Source organism: Physeter macrocephalus, chromosome 17 (genome assembly GCF_002837175.3).
Source record: "Physeter macrocephalus isolate SW-GA chromosome 17, ASM283717v5, whole genome shotgun sequence".
NCBI lineage: Eukaryota > Metazoa > Chordata > Mammalia > Artiodactyla > Physeteridae > Physeter > Physeter macrocephalus.
This window is the reverse complement of record NC_041230.1, coordinates 11,464,996-11,480,181: the sequence shown is the minus strand read 5'-3', so window position 1 is coordinate 11,480,181 and position 15,186 is coordinate 11,464,996. Positions and strand designations below refer to the sequence as shown.

The following is a 15,186-nucleotide window of genomic DNA, read 5'->3' as shown; positions in this document are numbered from 1 at the left end:
GAACTTGATCTCACATAGTGTGTTCCATTCTTTTTTTTCTTCAGCTTTAATGATATATGATTGACACATAACTTCACATAAGTTTAAGGTATACAACATGTTGATTTGATACATTTATATGTGGCAAAATGATTACCACCATAGCATTAGCTAACACCTCCATCCATCCCGTCACATAATTCTCATTTCTTTTTTGTGGTGAGAACATTTAAGATCCAGTCTCTTGCAACTTTCAAGTATATAATGTAGTGCTCTGATGAATTTTACACTTAGGTAACTGACATTTTAAGACGTGAGAGGAATTCCCTGGCAGTCTAGTGGTTAGGACTCAGCGCTTTCACAGCTGTGGGCTGGGTTCTGGGAAATAAGATCCTGCAAGCCATACAGAGTGGCCAAAAAAAAAAAAAAAAAAAGACATGAAACCTCTACATCATCCTGTGCCTTTTTCAACTCAGTTCTTTCTACGATATAGACAGTCACTAGTCTGCTTCTGGCTGCTGTAGATTAGTTTTTCCTGCCTGCTCTACAAATTCATATAGTGGGAATTAAACAGAATTATACACTATGTACTCTGTTGTGTAGGCTTTTTTTTCTTTCACTCAACATAATGGTCTTGAACTGCATCCACGTTGTGTATATCTTGCTTTTTCCTTTCACTGCTGAAAAGTATTCCCTTGTATGGGAATCATTACAAATCATATATGACTTTCTGTGTCTAGCTTCTCTAAGATCTTTATGGCGAAAAAGAGCCAAAAGAATTAGAATTGAAGCTTGTGGAGAGAGCTTGGTATTCCAAAATGGGATAGAGGCAGTATATATTAGGGTCTTGGCAATAGCCGAAATAGACCATTTTGTGGCCAAGAGAATGGTCTGTGACAGCCTTCAAATTGCACCACCTGCTGAGTTGGAAGGAAGGTATTGGATGATCCATATAAACTAGAGATGCAGGGGAGGTGCCATTAGGGGACCTGGGAGGTGTATCCATATTTCCCTTGGAAGAGCTGATCTTGCCTCCTGCCTCAGATAATTGCTGTTGAGCTTCTTGCTGTTCTAACTGAAAATCCTCGTATTTGGCTTGCTTGAGTTTCGCTCTATGATTCTTGAACCAAACCTGCAGGACTGTTGGATGTACGTCCATTTTTGAGGCCATTTCTCTCTGAAGGCTAGGAGTGGGGTATGGGTTTTTATTGAAAAGGAAGTTCAAATATGCCAATTGTTTCTTCGTGAACATAGTTCGTTTCCTTTTTGGATGATTCTGGTACTTTCCTTTTGAAAGGTCGTCTGGATCCGACACCCTGTAATCTAGACGTGCTTCCATGCTGTGGTCTAGTAATAAGCAAAAAAGTCCATTCTTTATTTTATTTTTGGCCATGCCGCTCGGCTTGCAGGATCTTAGTTCCCCAACCAGGGATCGAACCCGAGCCCCCTGCAGCGGAGGGCACAGTCCCAACCACTGGACCATCAGGGAATTCCCAGTGTCTTCCATTCCTTAAAAGGCTGAATCCCCTCCAGCTTCTGCCTGTGTCTGGTTTCTCTCCAGTGCCTTCAAACAGTTGGTTTTCTGTTTTGTTTTGTTTTGTTTTTTAATATTTTGTTCAGAGTTGGCAATTGCTGTCTGTGGGGACGTAAGACAGTACCCTCTCACCTGTCCATGTCGTGCCTTTCTCCTCCTCCTGTTCTCCCTCAGGTGAGTGATTTTTCACTGGGGGTCTCTCCCATGGTTGCAGTTGGAGGTCAGCTGGGATTTGATTGATCTGAAGGCTTGACGGGGCTGGAGGCAGTTGATGGCTCACCCACAGGGCAGCTGTTGGCGGGGAGTTCAGCTGGGCATGCTGAGCAGAGCGCTGACAGGTGGCTTCTCTGCCACCATTGGCTGAACCTTGACCCACCCACACTGGGTGCAAGAGGCATGGATTCTTTCCCAAGACCAGAACGAGTTCCCCGGATGCAGTGACATTTCCGTGGGATGCAGGGACAGAATATCTTTCCAGGTGGTCGTAGAAGACTTGATTCCTGGGTTGCTTTGGTCACTGACCCCCACATGCCATGAACCAGTCTGACATAATTGCCTGGGTTCCTCTGACCATTACAGGGCTGGTCCTCTCATGTGAATCCCCAACACCTTTTGGGGATCTTATAAATCTGTCACTCTTGGACCTCCCCACCTGAGCAGGTCTCATTCCCTGAGGGATTTGGGGATCACAGATGTCAAAGTTCCCAGTTATGATACTTTGGGTCCTGCTATTTATGTGTCCTCGTGTTTGCAAACCCTGTACCTCTGGTGTCATTCTTTTCTCCTGGTGTCGTGTCAATTCATTTTCACTATCAAATGGTGTTACACTTACTAGTGGGAGCAGTCATTCTGAGACAGTGTGAGTGGAGGAAGCCCAACTCTGAACTCAGACCTGAATTTGATACCCAGATGGAACATTTATCTGCTGAGTGACATTTAGTAATATACTTGCCTTTCCTGGCCTCTAGATTTCTTCATCTGAAAATAACTTAGGGATACCTCTCTTTGAAAGTTTCATTTATTCATCCATGCAGCCATTCAGTCGTCCATTCATTATATACATGGACAGTATTTCCTAGCTGCCTGTTATTTGCCAGTACTGGGAATACAGAGCCACAGGCCCCTGTCCTCGGGAAGCTTCAGACTGGGGAGGGAGCTGGTCATTAAAATTTGAAGAACAGAAAGGAGGCCAGTGTGCTGCAGTCCGGAACTCCACGAAGAGGTGGCTAGGAGTGAAGTTAGACAGGTAGATAGGGACCAGGGCCTTGGATGTCTGTGAGATCTTTAAGCACTTGGATTTTCCTGGAAGATACATAGGCAGTCACTGCAGAGTTTTAAGCAAAGAAGCAACGGCTCCAGTTTATGTTTCTAAAGGTTCAGGCCTCATAAGAGGAGAGCACCCAGGAATGCCTAAGAGTAGAGAAGGGAGTTTGGGTGTGAGATGATGGTGACACGTATTCGGGTAGAGAGGTTCTTCTGTAAATTAGAAACAATATACGTAAAGCAATTAGCATCTCACCTGGTGGATAGAAGTATCTCAAGTAAGATAAAGGAGACAGTATGGTTGTAGTGGTTAAAAATGCAAGCTCTGAGATCTTAGAATCCCAACTTCTGCTCGCTCAGTTACTGCATGATCTTGGGCAAGTCAGTTAAACTTTTAGTTTCCAATCAGTAAACTATATTATAATATCCTTCATCACTGGGTGGTAGTGGGAATTAAATGTGTTAAATCATGTCAAGTACCAAGGCACAGTCCCTGGCACAACCTAAGGACTCGTTATTAAATCAATATATCACCATTAAAATTTTTTCTAACATGTGAACTGTCAAAGAAGAGAGGAAGCTTTATCCTAGGGCCCTAATCTCTAAAATGGATAAAGGAGACACAGTCGTTGCCAGCCCAGCAAAAATTTCTCATGTCATTATTTGTGGCACAGCCCTTCCCCCACATCATTCTTGAAGGACCTAAACCAACCTACACGAGCCCTCTTGCTAAAAACTCGTGTAGGCTTGGCTCTGTGACTGCGTCAGCCAGGATCCCCGCAGGAGACCAAACGGTCAAATGGGGTAAGAGAGTTATTTAAGCAACAACGTACAGATGTGGGGTATGGTTAGGGGAAACCATCACAGGGCAGCACCTGGGCCCACCCAACAGCCGGAAGCTATCACTGTTCCTAAACCACCAGAAGGGACCTGGGAGGGAGCGGTTACCAGTCCCCTGACAGAGATTCTGGAACATCACTGTTGCCAGCCCACAGCCCAGCAGGGAAGTAGGAGAGTAAATACCCACCTGCTCTCTTTTCCTCTCTCCAATTTTCTGCTAACACCTCCCATTGCTGAACCCAGCCGGAAGACAGAAGGCAAGGGAGTCCCAACAGGTGTAATCCACATTCCCGGACCTAGAGCAGAGTGGAGAGTGAATCCAGAGGGAAGAGAGAGGACATGTTTTCGGACTTCCCTGGCGGTCCAGTGGTTAAGACTCGGAGTATCCACTGCAGGGGGCACGGGTTTGAACCCTGGTCAGGGAACTAAGATCCCCTCGTGACGCACGGCGTGGTCAAAAAAAAAAAGGAGAGAGGACGTGTTTCACAGTGATCCAATTGGCCCATGATTAGGGGAATTTGGCTTGCGGGGAGGTGGATGCTCTAAGAAAGGTTTTGTATTTGTTTTCTTTCTTTCTTTTGGCTCTGTTGGGTCTTCGTTGCTGCACGCGGGCTTTCTCTAGTTGCAGTGAACGGGGGCTATTCTTCGTTGAGGTGCGCAGGTTTCTCGGTGCGGTGGCTCTCGCTGCGGAGCACGGGCCCTAGGCGCGTGGGCTTCAGTAGTTGTGGCTCGTGGGCTCTAGAGCGCAGGCTCAGTAATTGTTGCGCACGGGCTTAGTTGCTCCACGGCATGTGGGCTCTTCCTGGACCAGGGATCGAACCTGTGTCCCCTGCATTGGCAGGCGGATTCTTAACGGCGCCACCAGGGAAGCCCTCTAAGAAAGGTCTTATGGTGTTTCATGCGGTAGGCTGAAAAATGGCTCTCCCAAAGATGTCCATGTCCCAATCCCTGGGACCTGTAAATGTGACCTTATTTGGGGAAAAAAAAAAAAAAGGTTTTTTTAGATGTGATTAAATTAAGTTTTTGAGATGGGATTATCCTGGATTATCAGGCTGAGACTGAAATGCTATGGCAAGCATCATGATAAGAGAGACACAAAGGGAGGGAATTCCCTGGTGGTCCAGTGGTTAGGACTTCGTGCTTTCACTGACGAGGGCCCAGGTTCGATCCCTGGTCTGGGAACTAAGATCCCTCAAGCTGCATGGCCAAAAAGAAAAGAAAAGAAGAGAGAGAGAGAGAGAGGGAGATTACACACACAGAAGAGGAGGAGGGAACATGACCAGGGAGGCAGACATGGAGAGATGCAGCCACAAGCCAAGGAGTGCCGGCAGCCACCGGAAGCTGGAAGAGGCGAGGAACAGATTCTCCCCTAGAGCTGCCAGAAGGAGCAAGGCTCTGCTAACACATTGATTTGGGCCCAGTGGTCCTGATTATAGCCTTCTGGCCTCACAAAGGTGAGAGAATAAATTTCTGTTGTTTTATGCCACAAAATTGGAGGTAATTTGTTACAGTAGCCATGGCAAACTTATATAGTTCATTACAGAGACCAGGACCAATTCTGGTTAATGTCTGCAGTAAGGGGTTTATTATAGGGTGATAAGTGGCTTACAGAAGTGTCAGGAAGGTTGAACAAATAGATTCTGTGTTGACCGTTCAGGTATAACTTTAAGAGCCAAACCATAAACCAGAGCTTTTCAAAGGCCCACTTCCTTTCTAGGATCAGGATCCTGACTGCTTAATTAGGAATTGGCTTCCACCGCCATGATCAGGAAGGCCACAGGCCACACACCAGGGATCTGTCACAGTTATGGGACAACTGCCATCTGGAAACTGCTATGATCAGAAAGACCACCACAAAAAAGCAGACACTTCCATGGGGGTAGAGCCAGCAGAAGAATGGCCTCCACCCCTCATCCATCATTCAAATCTTGTCTGAGTGCATCTGGTTGGAAGAACCCAAACGTAAGGCAAATCCCAGCTGCACCGGAGTCAGAAATGTCGTTTTAAACCTTTCAGCCCCTGCAGGCAGGATGGCGTACAAGAGGGAAGTTGAAATGAATGCAGCGCATCAACCTACATATTCAAGACAGGTTTCGTGGTTGCTAATAGGACCAGGAGATCCTTCCATCCCCTTCTTACCCTAGATGTGGCTGTGTCTCCATGTGATGCCTGGAGCTGCAGCAGCCATCTTGGGACCATAAGGATCTGAGGACAAGTCAATTCTCTAAGATTAGAAGATCAGACAGCAGGAAGGAATCTAAGCCTTCCATACTTCCTTCATCTTCTAAAATGCATTAACTACCCTCCAGAGCCACCTACATTTAGATTCCTTAATTGTGATGAAATACATTCTCCTTAATGCTTAAGCCCAAGCGAGACAGTGTTTCCAGTTACTTGCAGCCAATGCATCCTGGTGACCTCACACAGGCATGCTTTCTGTGTGGAAATAGAGGGCCTCATATAAAACAGCAGCGTTCTTTTATGTAAATATTTACCAGTTTGCATCTGCCCAGGTACTAGTCACTGGAGTTTTAGTAATGATAAGACAGACCCTTCCTTGTCCTTGTGGAGTTTCAGACATTCTTCTTTATCCTTTAAGCTCTAACGAGATCCTCTCTTCCTCTGAGAGGCCTTCATTGGCTCCATCAGTAAGTCACATTCACCTTTCTTCCTACACACTTTGCACACGACACATACTGAGTGTATGAGTTCTTTCTCAATATGGCCTCTGAGTCCTCAGAGGGCTGAGACGGTGGGCCACACTGGATTCCAGTATCGAGGACAAAGGCCTGGACTCTGCAGATGCCAGAAATACAGATGTCGGAAATATGTGATTCTTATATGTGGAATCTAAAATATGATACAAATGAACTTATTTACAAAACAGAAACAGACTCACAGACATAGAAAATAAACTTATGGTTGCCAAAAGGGAAATGGGGGCAGGGGAAGGGATAAATTAGGAGTTTGGGATTACCAGATACAAACTACTATATATAAAATAGATAAACAACAGAGTCCTACTGTATACTAGAGGGAACTATATTCAATATCTTATAATAACATAATATAATGGAACAGAATATGAAAAAGAATATATACACGTGTATATGTATGTACATATGTATACGTACGTATATATAAAACTGAATCAATTTGCTGTACACCAGAAACTAACATTGTAAATCAACTGTACTTCAGTAAATAAGTACATAAACACATAAATAAGTAAAAGAAATACATGATTAATGAATGAAGGAATGAACCAACAACTATAGTGAAGGCATCACCCCTGAGGTGGGACATTACCTCAGGGGAGCCCCTAGGAGAGAAAGTCCAGTTGCTCTGGGACCCCAGAAATCATCAAGAAATGTTCTCCCAAAGAATTCTGTCCACTTACTCAATAAATATCTACTGAGTACCTACCCTGTGACAGGCCCTGAACTAGGTGACGACTGGACACTGTGATGACCAAGAGAGCCCAAGTCCTGCCCTCATAGTTCCCAGGCCAGTTACTCTCAAACTCCTCAGCACTTGGTATTTTTAGTCCTTCTATTTAAAACCATTCAGGTGAGAGGCCACAACAGTGAGAGGCCCGCGTACCGCAAAAAAAAAAAAAAAAACAAAAAAAAAAACCATTCAGGTGAGTGAGTAGTGGTGTCTCATTGTGATTTTAATTTGCATTTCCCTAATGACTAATAATGATGAGCATGGTTTCATATTATTATTTACAATCTATATATCTTTGTTGGTGAAGTGTCTGTTCCAAATTTTTGCTCATTTTTACTGGATTCTTTGGCTTATTATTTTTTTTTTTCCCCTTTGGCTTATTATTGAGTTGCAAGTTTTCAAAAATATATTCTGGATAAAAAGCCTTTATCTAATCATTGTTTTGCAAATATCTTCTCCCCATCCATGGCTTGTCTTTTCCTGTCTTAACCTTGTCTAATTTTTTTTTTGAAATGAGGAGTGACAATTTTTTTTTAAATCAGTTTACTGTTTTTATTTTTATTTATTTATTTATTTTGGCCACGTTGGGTCTTCGTTGCTGTGTATGGGCTTTCTCTAGTTGCGGCAAGCAGTGCAGTGCGAGGGTTTCTCATTGCGGTGGCTTCTCTTGTTGCGGAGCACGGGCTTCTAGGCGTGCGGGCTTCAGTAGTTGCAGCACGCAGGCTCAGTAGTTGTGGCTCGCGGGTTTAGTTGCTCCGTGGCATGTGGGATCTTCCCGGACCAAGGCTCGAACCCATGTCCTCTGCATTGGCAGGCAGATTCTTAACCACTGTGCCACCAGGGAAGTCCCTATTTTTTATATATAGCTTTTTTGAGATATAATTGACATACAATAAACTGCACATATTTAAGTTTACAATTTGATCAATTTTGACATATGAAAACATCTGTGGAACCATCCCCACAATCAAGATAATAGATCACCAGCTGCTAAAGTTTTCTCCTGCTACTTTGTAATTCTTCCCTTCCTTGCACTCCTGAAATAAGCCAGAAAAGGGCCATATACTGGGTGATTCATTTATAGACACTGACCTCAGAAACCGCTCAGGCTGGGCTGATTCTTCCTCTGCAGCCTGATGAGGACACACATGGAGATCATCAGGCAGGGTAAATGCTCATCTGGTGGCTTTTTCTCTCTTATTTTATTTTATTTTTTTAGTATTTTTTATGGCTGCCATAATAACTTACCACAAATTTAGCAGTTTAAAACAACACACGTTTATTATTTTACAGTTTCTGTAGATCAGAATTTTGAATGGGTTGAACTGGGTCCTCTGCTTAGGGTCTGTCACAAGGCCAAAATCAAGATGTTATCAGGGCTGCCTTCCTTCCTGGAGGCTCTGGGGAAGAATCCATTTCTAAGCTCACTCAGGTTGCTGGCCGAATTCTCCTTATCGTTGTAATGCCGTGTTCTCAGCTTCCTCCCTGGGTGTCCGGCAGGGACCAGTGTTTACCCTTAGAGGCTGCCTGTGTTCCTGCTCTTGTTTTCTATGCAGCCCCTTCCAGCAACCCTGGGTGGAATCCTTCTCACACTCGGAATCTCTCTGACTTCTCCCTCTGCCTCAACTCTCTGACCCCAGCCACAGAAATTCCTCTGCTTTTAAGGGCTCATGGGATTAGATTGGGCCCACGCACATAACCCAGGATAATCTCTCTATTTTATTGTCTGAAACCCCAATTACATCTATAAAGTCCTTTTTGCCTTGTAACATACTTCTGTCACTCGCTTCTTTTGTTTTTTTGGGTTTTTTTGGCCATGCTGCACCGCTTGCTGGATCTTAGTTCCCCGACTAGGGATCAAACTGGGCCCCTCGGCAGTGAAAGCCCGGAGCCCTAACCACTGGACTGCCAGGGAAGGCCCCCACCACTCACTTCTGTCTTATCCACCCAACAACCTTCTCAGGCCCTGTTCCCTCTTCCAATTAACCTGGACTTGCTCAAACTAACTTCAGCCTCTAAGTCTTCTAGACTCATCCGAATCCTTCGCTCAACCCCTACAATCTGGCCCCCAGCCTCACCAGCCTACCACGACTGCCAGTGGTAAAACTTTGGGCGAGCCTTTTGTTCAGTGGGGAGAGGAGGGATAATTGGTAAAGTGGCATCCTTTCAACCTCCTTCCACTGTATCATCCTGAATTGTAGAAGCTGGAAACTTAAAAATCTTTCTCAGACTCCTTTCCAGTCAAGTTCTGGATGCAAATTAGGTTTGGCCAATTAGGTGTGGTCACAGAGATTTAAAAGGGAGAAATGAGACGTAGACTTTCCTCCGACTGTCTTGATTTTGTTCTGCAGCAGCATTCCAGAAAATTCCTAGGGAGAGATTCACAGGTGTCAAGAAGCAGTAGGGGGCTTCCCTGGTGACGCAGTGGTTAAGAATCCGCCTGCCAATGCAAGGGACATGGGTTCGAGCCCTGGCCTGGGAGGATCCCACATGCCGTGGAGCAACTTAGCCCTTGTGCCACAACTACTGAGCCCACGTGCCACAACTACTGAAGCCCGCGCGCCTGGAGCCTGCGCTCTGCAACAAGAGAAGCCACGACAATAAGCCCACGCACCGCAACAAAGAGTAGCCCCACTCGCCGCAACTAGAGAAAGCCCGCGTGCAGCCACAAAGACCCAACACAGCCATAAATAAATAAATAAATAAATTTATATTAAAAAAAAAAAAAGAAGTAGTAGGGGGACTTCCCTGGTGGCGCAGTGGTTAAGAATCCACCTGCCAACGCAGGGGACATGGGTTTGAACCCTGGTCCGGGAAGATCCCACATGCCTCAGGGCACCTAAGCCCGTGCACCACAACTACTGAGCCTGTGCTCTAGAGCCCACGAGCCGCAACTACCGAGCCTGCACGCTGCAACTACTGAGCCGACGTGCTGCAACTGCTGAAGCCTGCGCCCCTAGAGCCCATGTTCCGCAACAAGAGAAGCCACTGCAATGAGAAGCCCGCGCACCGCAATGAAGAGTAGCCCCCACTTGCCGCAACTAGAGAAAGCCCGTGCACAGCAACAAAGACGCAACGCAGCCAAAAATAAATAAATAAAATTAATTAATTAATTAAAAAAAAAAGAAGCATAGGACAACCTCATAATCACTGAGTCCCAGCACAGGATGTGTTCTTGAAGTCATCTGTTCCAGTGATAACCTCGTGATCTCCCATCTTCAGCTCTTTGTAGCAGAGGGATCAGTCAGGGTCCAGTCAGGAAAAGAGAACCACTCTGGGTTATTTCAAGCAAGAGGGTTTTAAATTCAGATATTTGTGCAACTAGAGATGATCATACTAAGTGAAGTAAGTCAGAAGGAGAAAGACAAATACCATATGATATCACCTATATGTGGAATCTAAAATGTGGCACAAATGAACCTATCTACAAAACAGAAACAGAATCAGGGACATAGAGAATAGACTGGTGGTTGCCAAGGGGGAGGAGGGCCTGGTGACGCAGTGGTTAAGAATCCGCCTGCCAATGCAAGGGACATGGGTTCGAGCCCTGGCCTGGGAGGATCCCACATGCCGTGGAGCAACTTAGCCCTTGTGCCACAACTACTGAGCCCACGTGCCACAACTACTGAAGCCCGCGCGCCTGGAGCCTGCGCTCTGCAACAAGAGAAGCCACGACAATAAGCCCACGCACCGCAACAAAGAGTAGCCCCACTCGCCGCAACTAGAGAAAGCCCGCGTGCAGCCACAAAGACCCAACACAGCCATAAATAAATAAATAAATAAATTTATATTAAAAAAAAAAAAAGAAGTAGTAGGGGGACTTCCCTGGTGGCGCAGTGGTTAAGAATCCACCTGCCAACGCAGGGGACATGGGTTTGAACCCTGGTCCGGGAAGATCCCACATGCCTCAGGGCACCTAAGCCCGTGCACCACAACTACTGAGCCTGTGCTCTAGAGCCCACGAGCCGCAACTACCGAGCCTGCACGCTGCAACTACTGAGCCGACGTGCTGCAACTGCTGAAGCCTGCGCCCCTAGAGCCCATGTTCCGCAACAAGAGAAGCCACTGCAATGAGAAGCCCGCGCACCGCAATGAAGAGTAGCCCCCACTTGCCGCAACTAGAGAAAGCCCGTGCACAGCAACAAAGACGCAACGCAGCCAAAAATAAATAAATAAAATTAATTAATTAATTAAAAAAAAAAGAAGCATAGGACAACCTCATAATCACTGAGTCCCAGCACAGGATGTGTTCTTGAAGTCATCTGTTCCAGTGATAACCTCGTGATCTCCCATCTTCAGCTCTTTGTAGCAGAGGGATCAGTCAGGGTCCAGTCAGGAAAAGAGAACCACTCTGGGTTATTTCAAGCAAGAGGGTTTTAAATTCAGATATTTGTGCAACTAGAGATGATCATACTAAGTGAAGTAAGTCAGAAGGAGAAAGACAAATACCATATGATATCACCTATATGTGGAATCTAAAATGTGGCACAAATGAACCTATCTACAAAACAGAAACAGAATCAGGGACATAGAGAATAGACTGGTGGTTGCCAAGGGGGAGGAGGGTGGGAGAGGATTGGATTGGGAGTTTGGGTTTAGCAGATGCAAACTGGTGTATATAGAATGGATAAACAGCAAGGTCCTACTGGATAGCACAGGGAACTATATTCAATATCTTGTGATAAGCCATAATCAGAAAGAATATGAAAAAGAATGTATATATATGTATGTATATATACATACGTATATATGTATGTATAATGGACTCACATTGCTGTACAGCAGTAATTAACACAACATTGTCATTCAACTATACTTCAATAAAAATAAATATATATATAAATAAATAATTCAGATATTCGGTTGCACAGAGGTTGGAAGGCTGAATGAGCAAAAAAAGGATGTCAGAGTAACTGGAAGATTGTAATGGAATAAATCCGCTGTCACCTCTGGGACTGAAGGAACAAAAGAAGACAGGTGGTACTCCCAGAATCCAGGGTCTGAGAGATGAGGCCCCACTTGGTGGAGTCCCAGATTACCAAGAGCTGGGGCTGGAACCTCCAAGGAGGCACAAAGGCAGCTCATGCTCTGGCCTCTGAAGGGAGCCCCCTGCATCAGGAGCACAGACTCTGAATGGAGAACTGTGAAGCTGATTTTCTGATCATCAAACGTAGGTTCCGTGCAGCTGATTCTTTGATCATCCAAGGTGCATGGCATATTGGCCTACTAGAATATTTTAGGGAAGGTACAGAGTAGCTAGGCCTGGGAATAATGCAGTATTCCAGCTGAAACTAGAGTTATCCACTGTGTGGTAGATGCTACAATAAATGACCCAGACTCCCATTCAGGAATGAAGAACTTCTCCGGGTGCTGGCATTGCTTAGCTGTCAGCTCTCTTTAGGAATTGCCTGAGTTGAAGGAGACTGCTTTGCCTAAATTCACACCTCACTCCAGGGCAGCCTGCCTCCAATAACTGATGAACATGGAGGTATAAAGACCCAGATCCTTCACCCCAACTCAAGACAATTCTGAAGAGCCATCCAGAGGTCCCACAAGGTCGGGAGAGATCTTTATTGGCAATACATCACAGCTCAACTTCCCCTCTGCCCAATGCTGATTCAGCTCCCTCTTTCACAGGTGGGAAGGAGCCCTCCCTAGTGCTCTCCCTGGGAACCCCAGCTATGACACACAGCGACTGAGAGGATGCCGATCTGAGCGAGAAGCAGGAAGAAAGTTCCTGATCCCTGCTTGCCTCATTGGCAGAACTTAATCAGAGGACGGCAAAGGAGTCTAGGAAAATGTAGTTTGTAGGCTTTCAGCCCTATAATCATAGAGCAGAGTGGAGACAAATGAGCTGGAGGCTGAGACTATAGATGAATAATAAGTTCTCCCAATTTGCTCCTGAATTCAACAGTCCCGCTCTAGTTTTTTGAACTCCCATCTTCTGTTTGTGGCAGAAATAGTAAGTTCTGGGTAAGTTCTGCAGCATTGTTTGAGAGTCATTTCTGGAGGCCAAGCCTACAGCTTTCTCCTCTGAGCCTTTAAGTGATTTTATACGTGTATTAGTCGGGGTTCTCCAGAGAAGCAGAACCAATAGGAGGTATAGATATAGATTTAGATACAGATGTATAGAGAGAGTCAGAAAGAGAGAGACAGACAGAGGTTTATGATTATGGCAGTTGGCAAGTCCAAAATCGGCAGGGTGCACTGAAAAGCTGGATATCCTGGAACGAAGGGAGGTGGCAGTTCAAGTCCAAAGACTTTCTGCTGGCAGAACTTCCTCTTGCTCAGAGGAGGTCAGTTCTTTGTTCTATTCAGGCTTTCCACTGATTGGATGAGGCCCACCCACATGGTGGAGGAAAATCTGCTTTACTCCAAGTCCACTGATTTAAATGTTAACCTCATCCAAAAACACACTCATGGAAACATCCAGGATAATGTTTGACCAAATACCTGGGCACGATGGCCTAGTCAAGTTGACACATAAAATTAACCATCACAGTAAGTGCCTAATACTTACTATTAAACTCCTTTCAGTTTAGAATAGCTAGAGCGGTTTATTTCTTCTAGAAATGAACCCTGACTGATATCAATATCAGTCTTTTTGCAAGATACTTGGGAGCTGCTTCAAAGTCTTCCTCTTTACAAAGTCTCTTTGTTAAAGTTGAGGCGAGTCAGATAGATAATCTCAGGTGAGATCACTGGATTCAGGTCCCAGATCTGCCACTTACTAGGTATGTGCCTTTGATCAAATCATCTAACCTCTCTGAACCTCACTTTCCTCTGAAATAAGAATAAAGATGACACCTAACTCATAAGGTTATTGAAAATCTAAAGTTATTTAATGCATATAAATCACAGAATAATTCTCAGCACATCATCTGTGCTCAATAAATGTTACTTATCATTATCTTGATCATCATCACCTATCCGTGCTCCTGAAGCTTCATTGCCCACTTGAGTTTAATGATTTCTCCACAAACACTAGAATATAGGGACGTTTGGCCAGTCTTTCCAAGAAATTCTAAATCAGGAGAGGGAAAAAAATCAATAAGGACAGGAAGAGGAACAGACAAATAGATTCAGGCTGTGCGGGAATCTAGCTACAAAAAGATTTCAAGAAAAAAGCAAGAAAAACTTGTTTCCACGTTGTTGTCAAAGAATACCATACTGCTAAAAATTTTTCCGTCTTGATGGAAAATCTGCACTGTTTATGCTAGAACAAAAACTGATATTTCAAAATCTTCAAGGCATTTTGTAACCATCAGTAGAATAAATGAGTCAGATGAAGATCATCCATGGATGCAAAAACCTTTGGGTGAAAAGTTGTTGGAGCATAGGATATTCACACAATCTCCAGTATCCTCCCACAGATGACTTATTAACTAGAAGGAAGCAAAGAAACCTTTATGATGGAGAAATTTGGCAGACTCCACCTTAACCCAATCACCAAAAAGGAGATAAACTGACAGCATGTTCCTCGGGATATGACACAGTGAGGACACAACGTCATCTCTGAATTACTCTTGGCCAAAACTTTTAACCTGAATTTAAATCATGAATAAAGAATCAAACAAACCCAAGCCAAAATATCCTACAGAACAACTAGCTTGGAGTCTTCAAAAATGTCAATGTCATGAAAGAATAAAACAAAAACAAAAAGGCTGTGGAACTGTTCCAGATCAAAGGATGGCAAGAGACATGACATTGACATCGAAATGCAATGCACGGTCCTAGACCGGATAGGATCCTGAATTTGAAAAAATATGAAGAACAAAGCTATTATTGGTATAACTGGATAAATTTTAACATGGAGTGCATATTAGGTAATATAGTGTTGATCGTGTTACTCTAATGTTAAAATTGTGGAGTATTGTGATTTATGTAGGAGGTGTCCTTGTTTCTAGGAGCTTCATAGAAAGTCTTTAGGCGGGAAGTAGTGATGTCTGCAACTTCCTTTCAAGTGGGAGAAAGAAAGGAAGGCAAAATATTAACAGTGGTGAATCAAGGTGAAGGGTATATGAGCGTTCATTGTACTACTTTTACAACTTTTCTGTAAGAGTGAAAATTTTCAAAATAAAAAATTGGGGCCAAGTCAACAAGTATGTTTTTTAAACTTC

At 44.4% G+C, this 15,186-nt stretch overlaps 1 protein-coding gene across 1 annotated transcript; it reads right to left on the bottom strand.

Moving 5' to 3' along the window:
• Positions 1 to 733: 733 nt before the first annotated feature.
• Positions 734 to 1,318, bottom strand: DPRX (divergent-paired related homeobox). The gene has a single exon (XM_007114501.2). It carries the CDS (start codon positions 1,316 to 1,318, stop codon positions 734 to 736), a length of 585 nt encoding a protein of 194 aa, XP_007114563.2.
• Positions 1,319 to 15,186: the final 13,868 nt, after the last annotated feature.

Coding starts and splice junctions, on each gene's coding strand:
- DPRX (XM_007114501.2), bottom strand. CDS start 1,318: ATGGAAGCACGTCTAGATTACAGGGTGTCGGATCCAGACGACCTTTCA.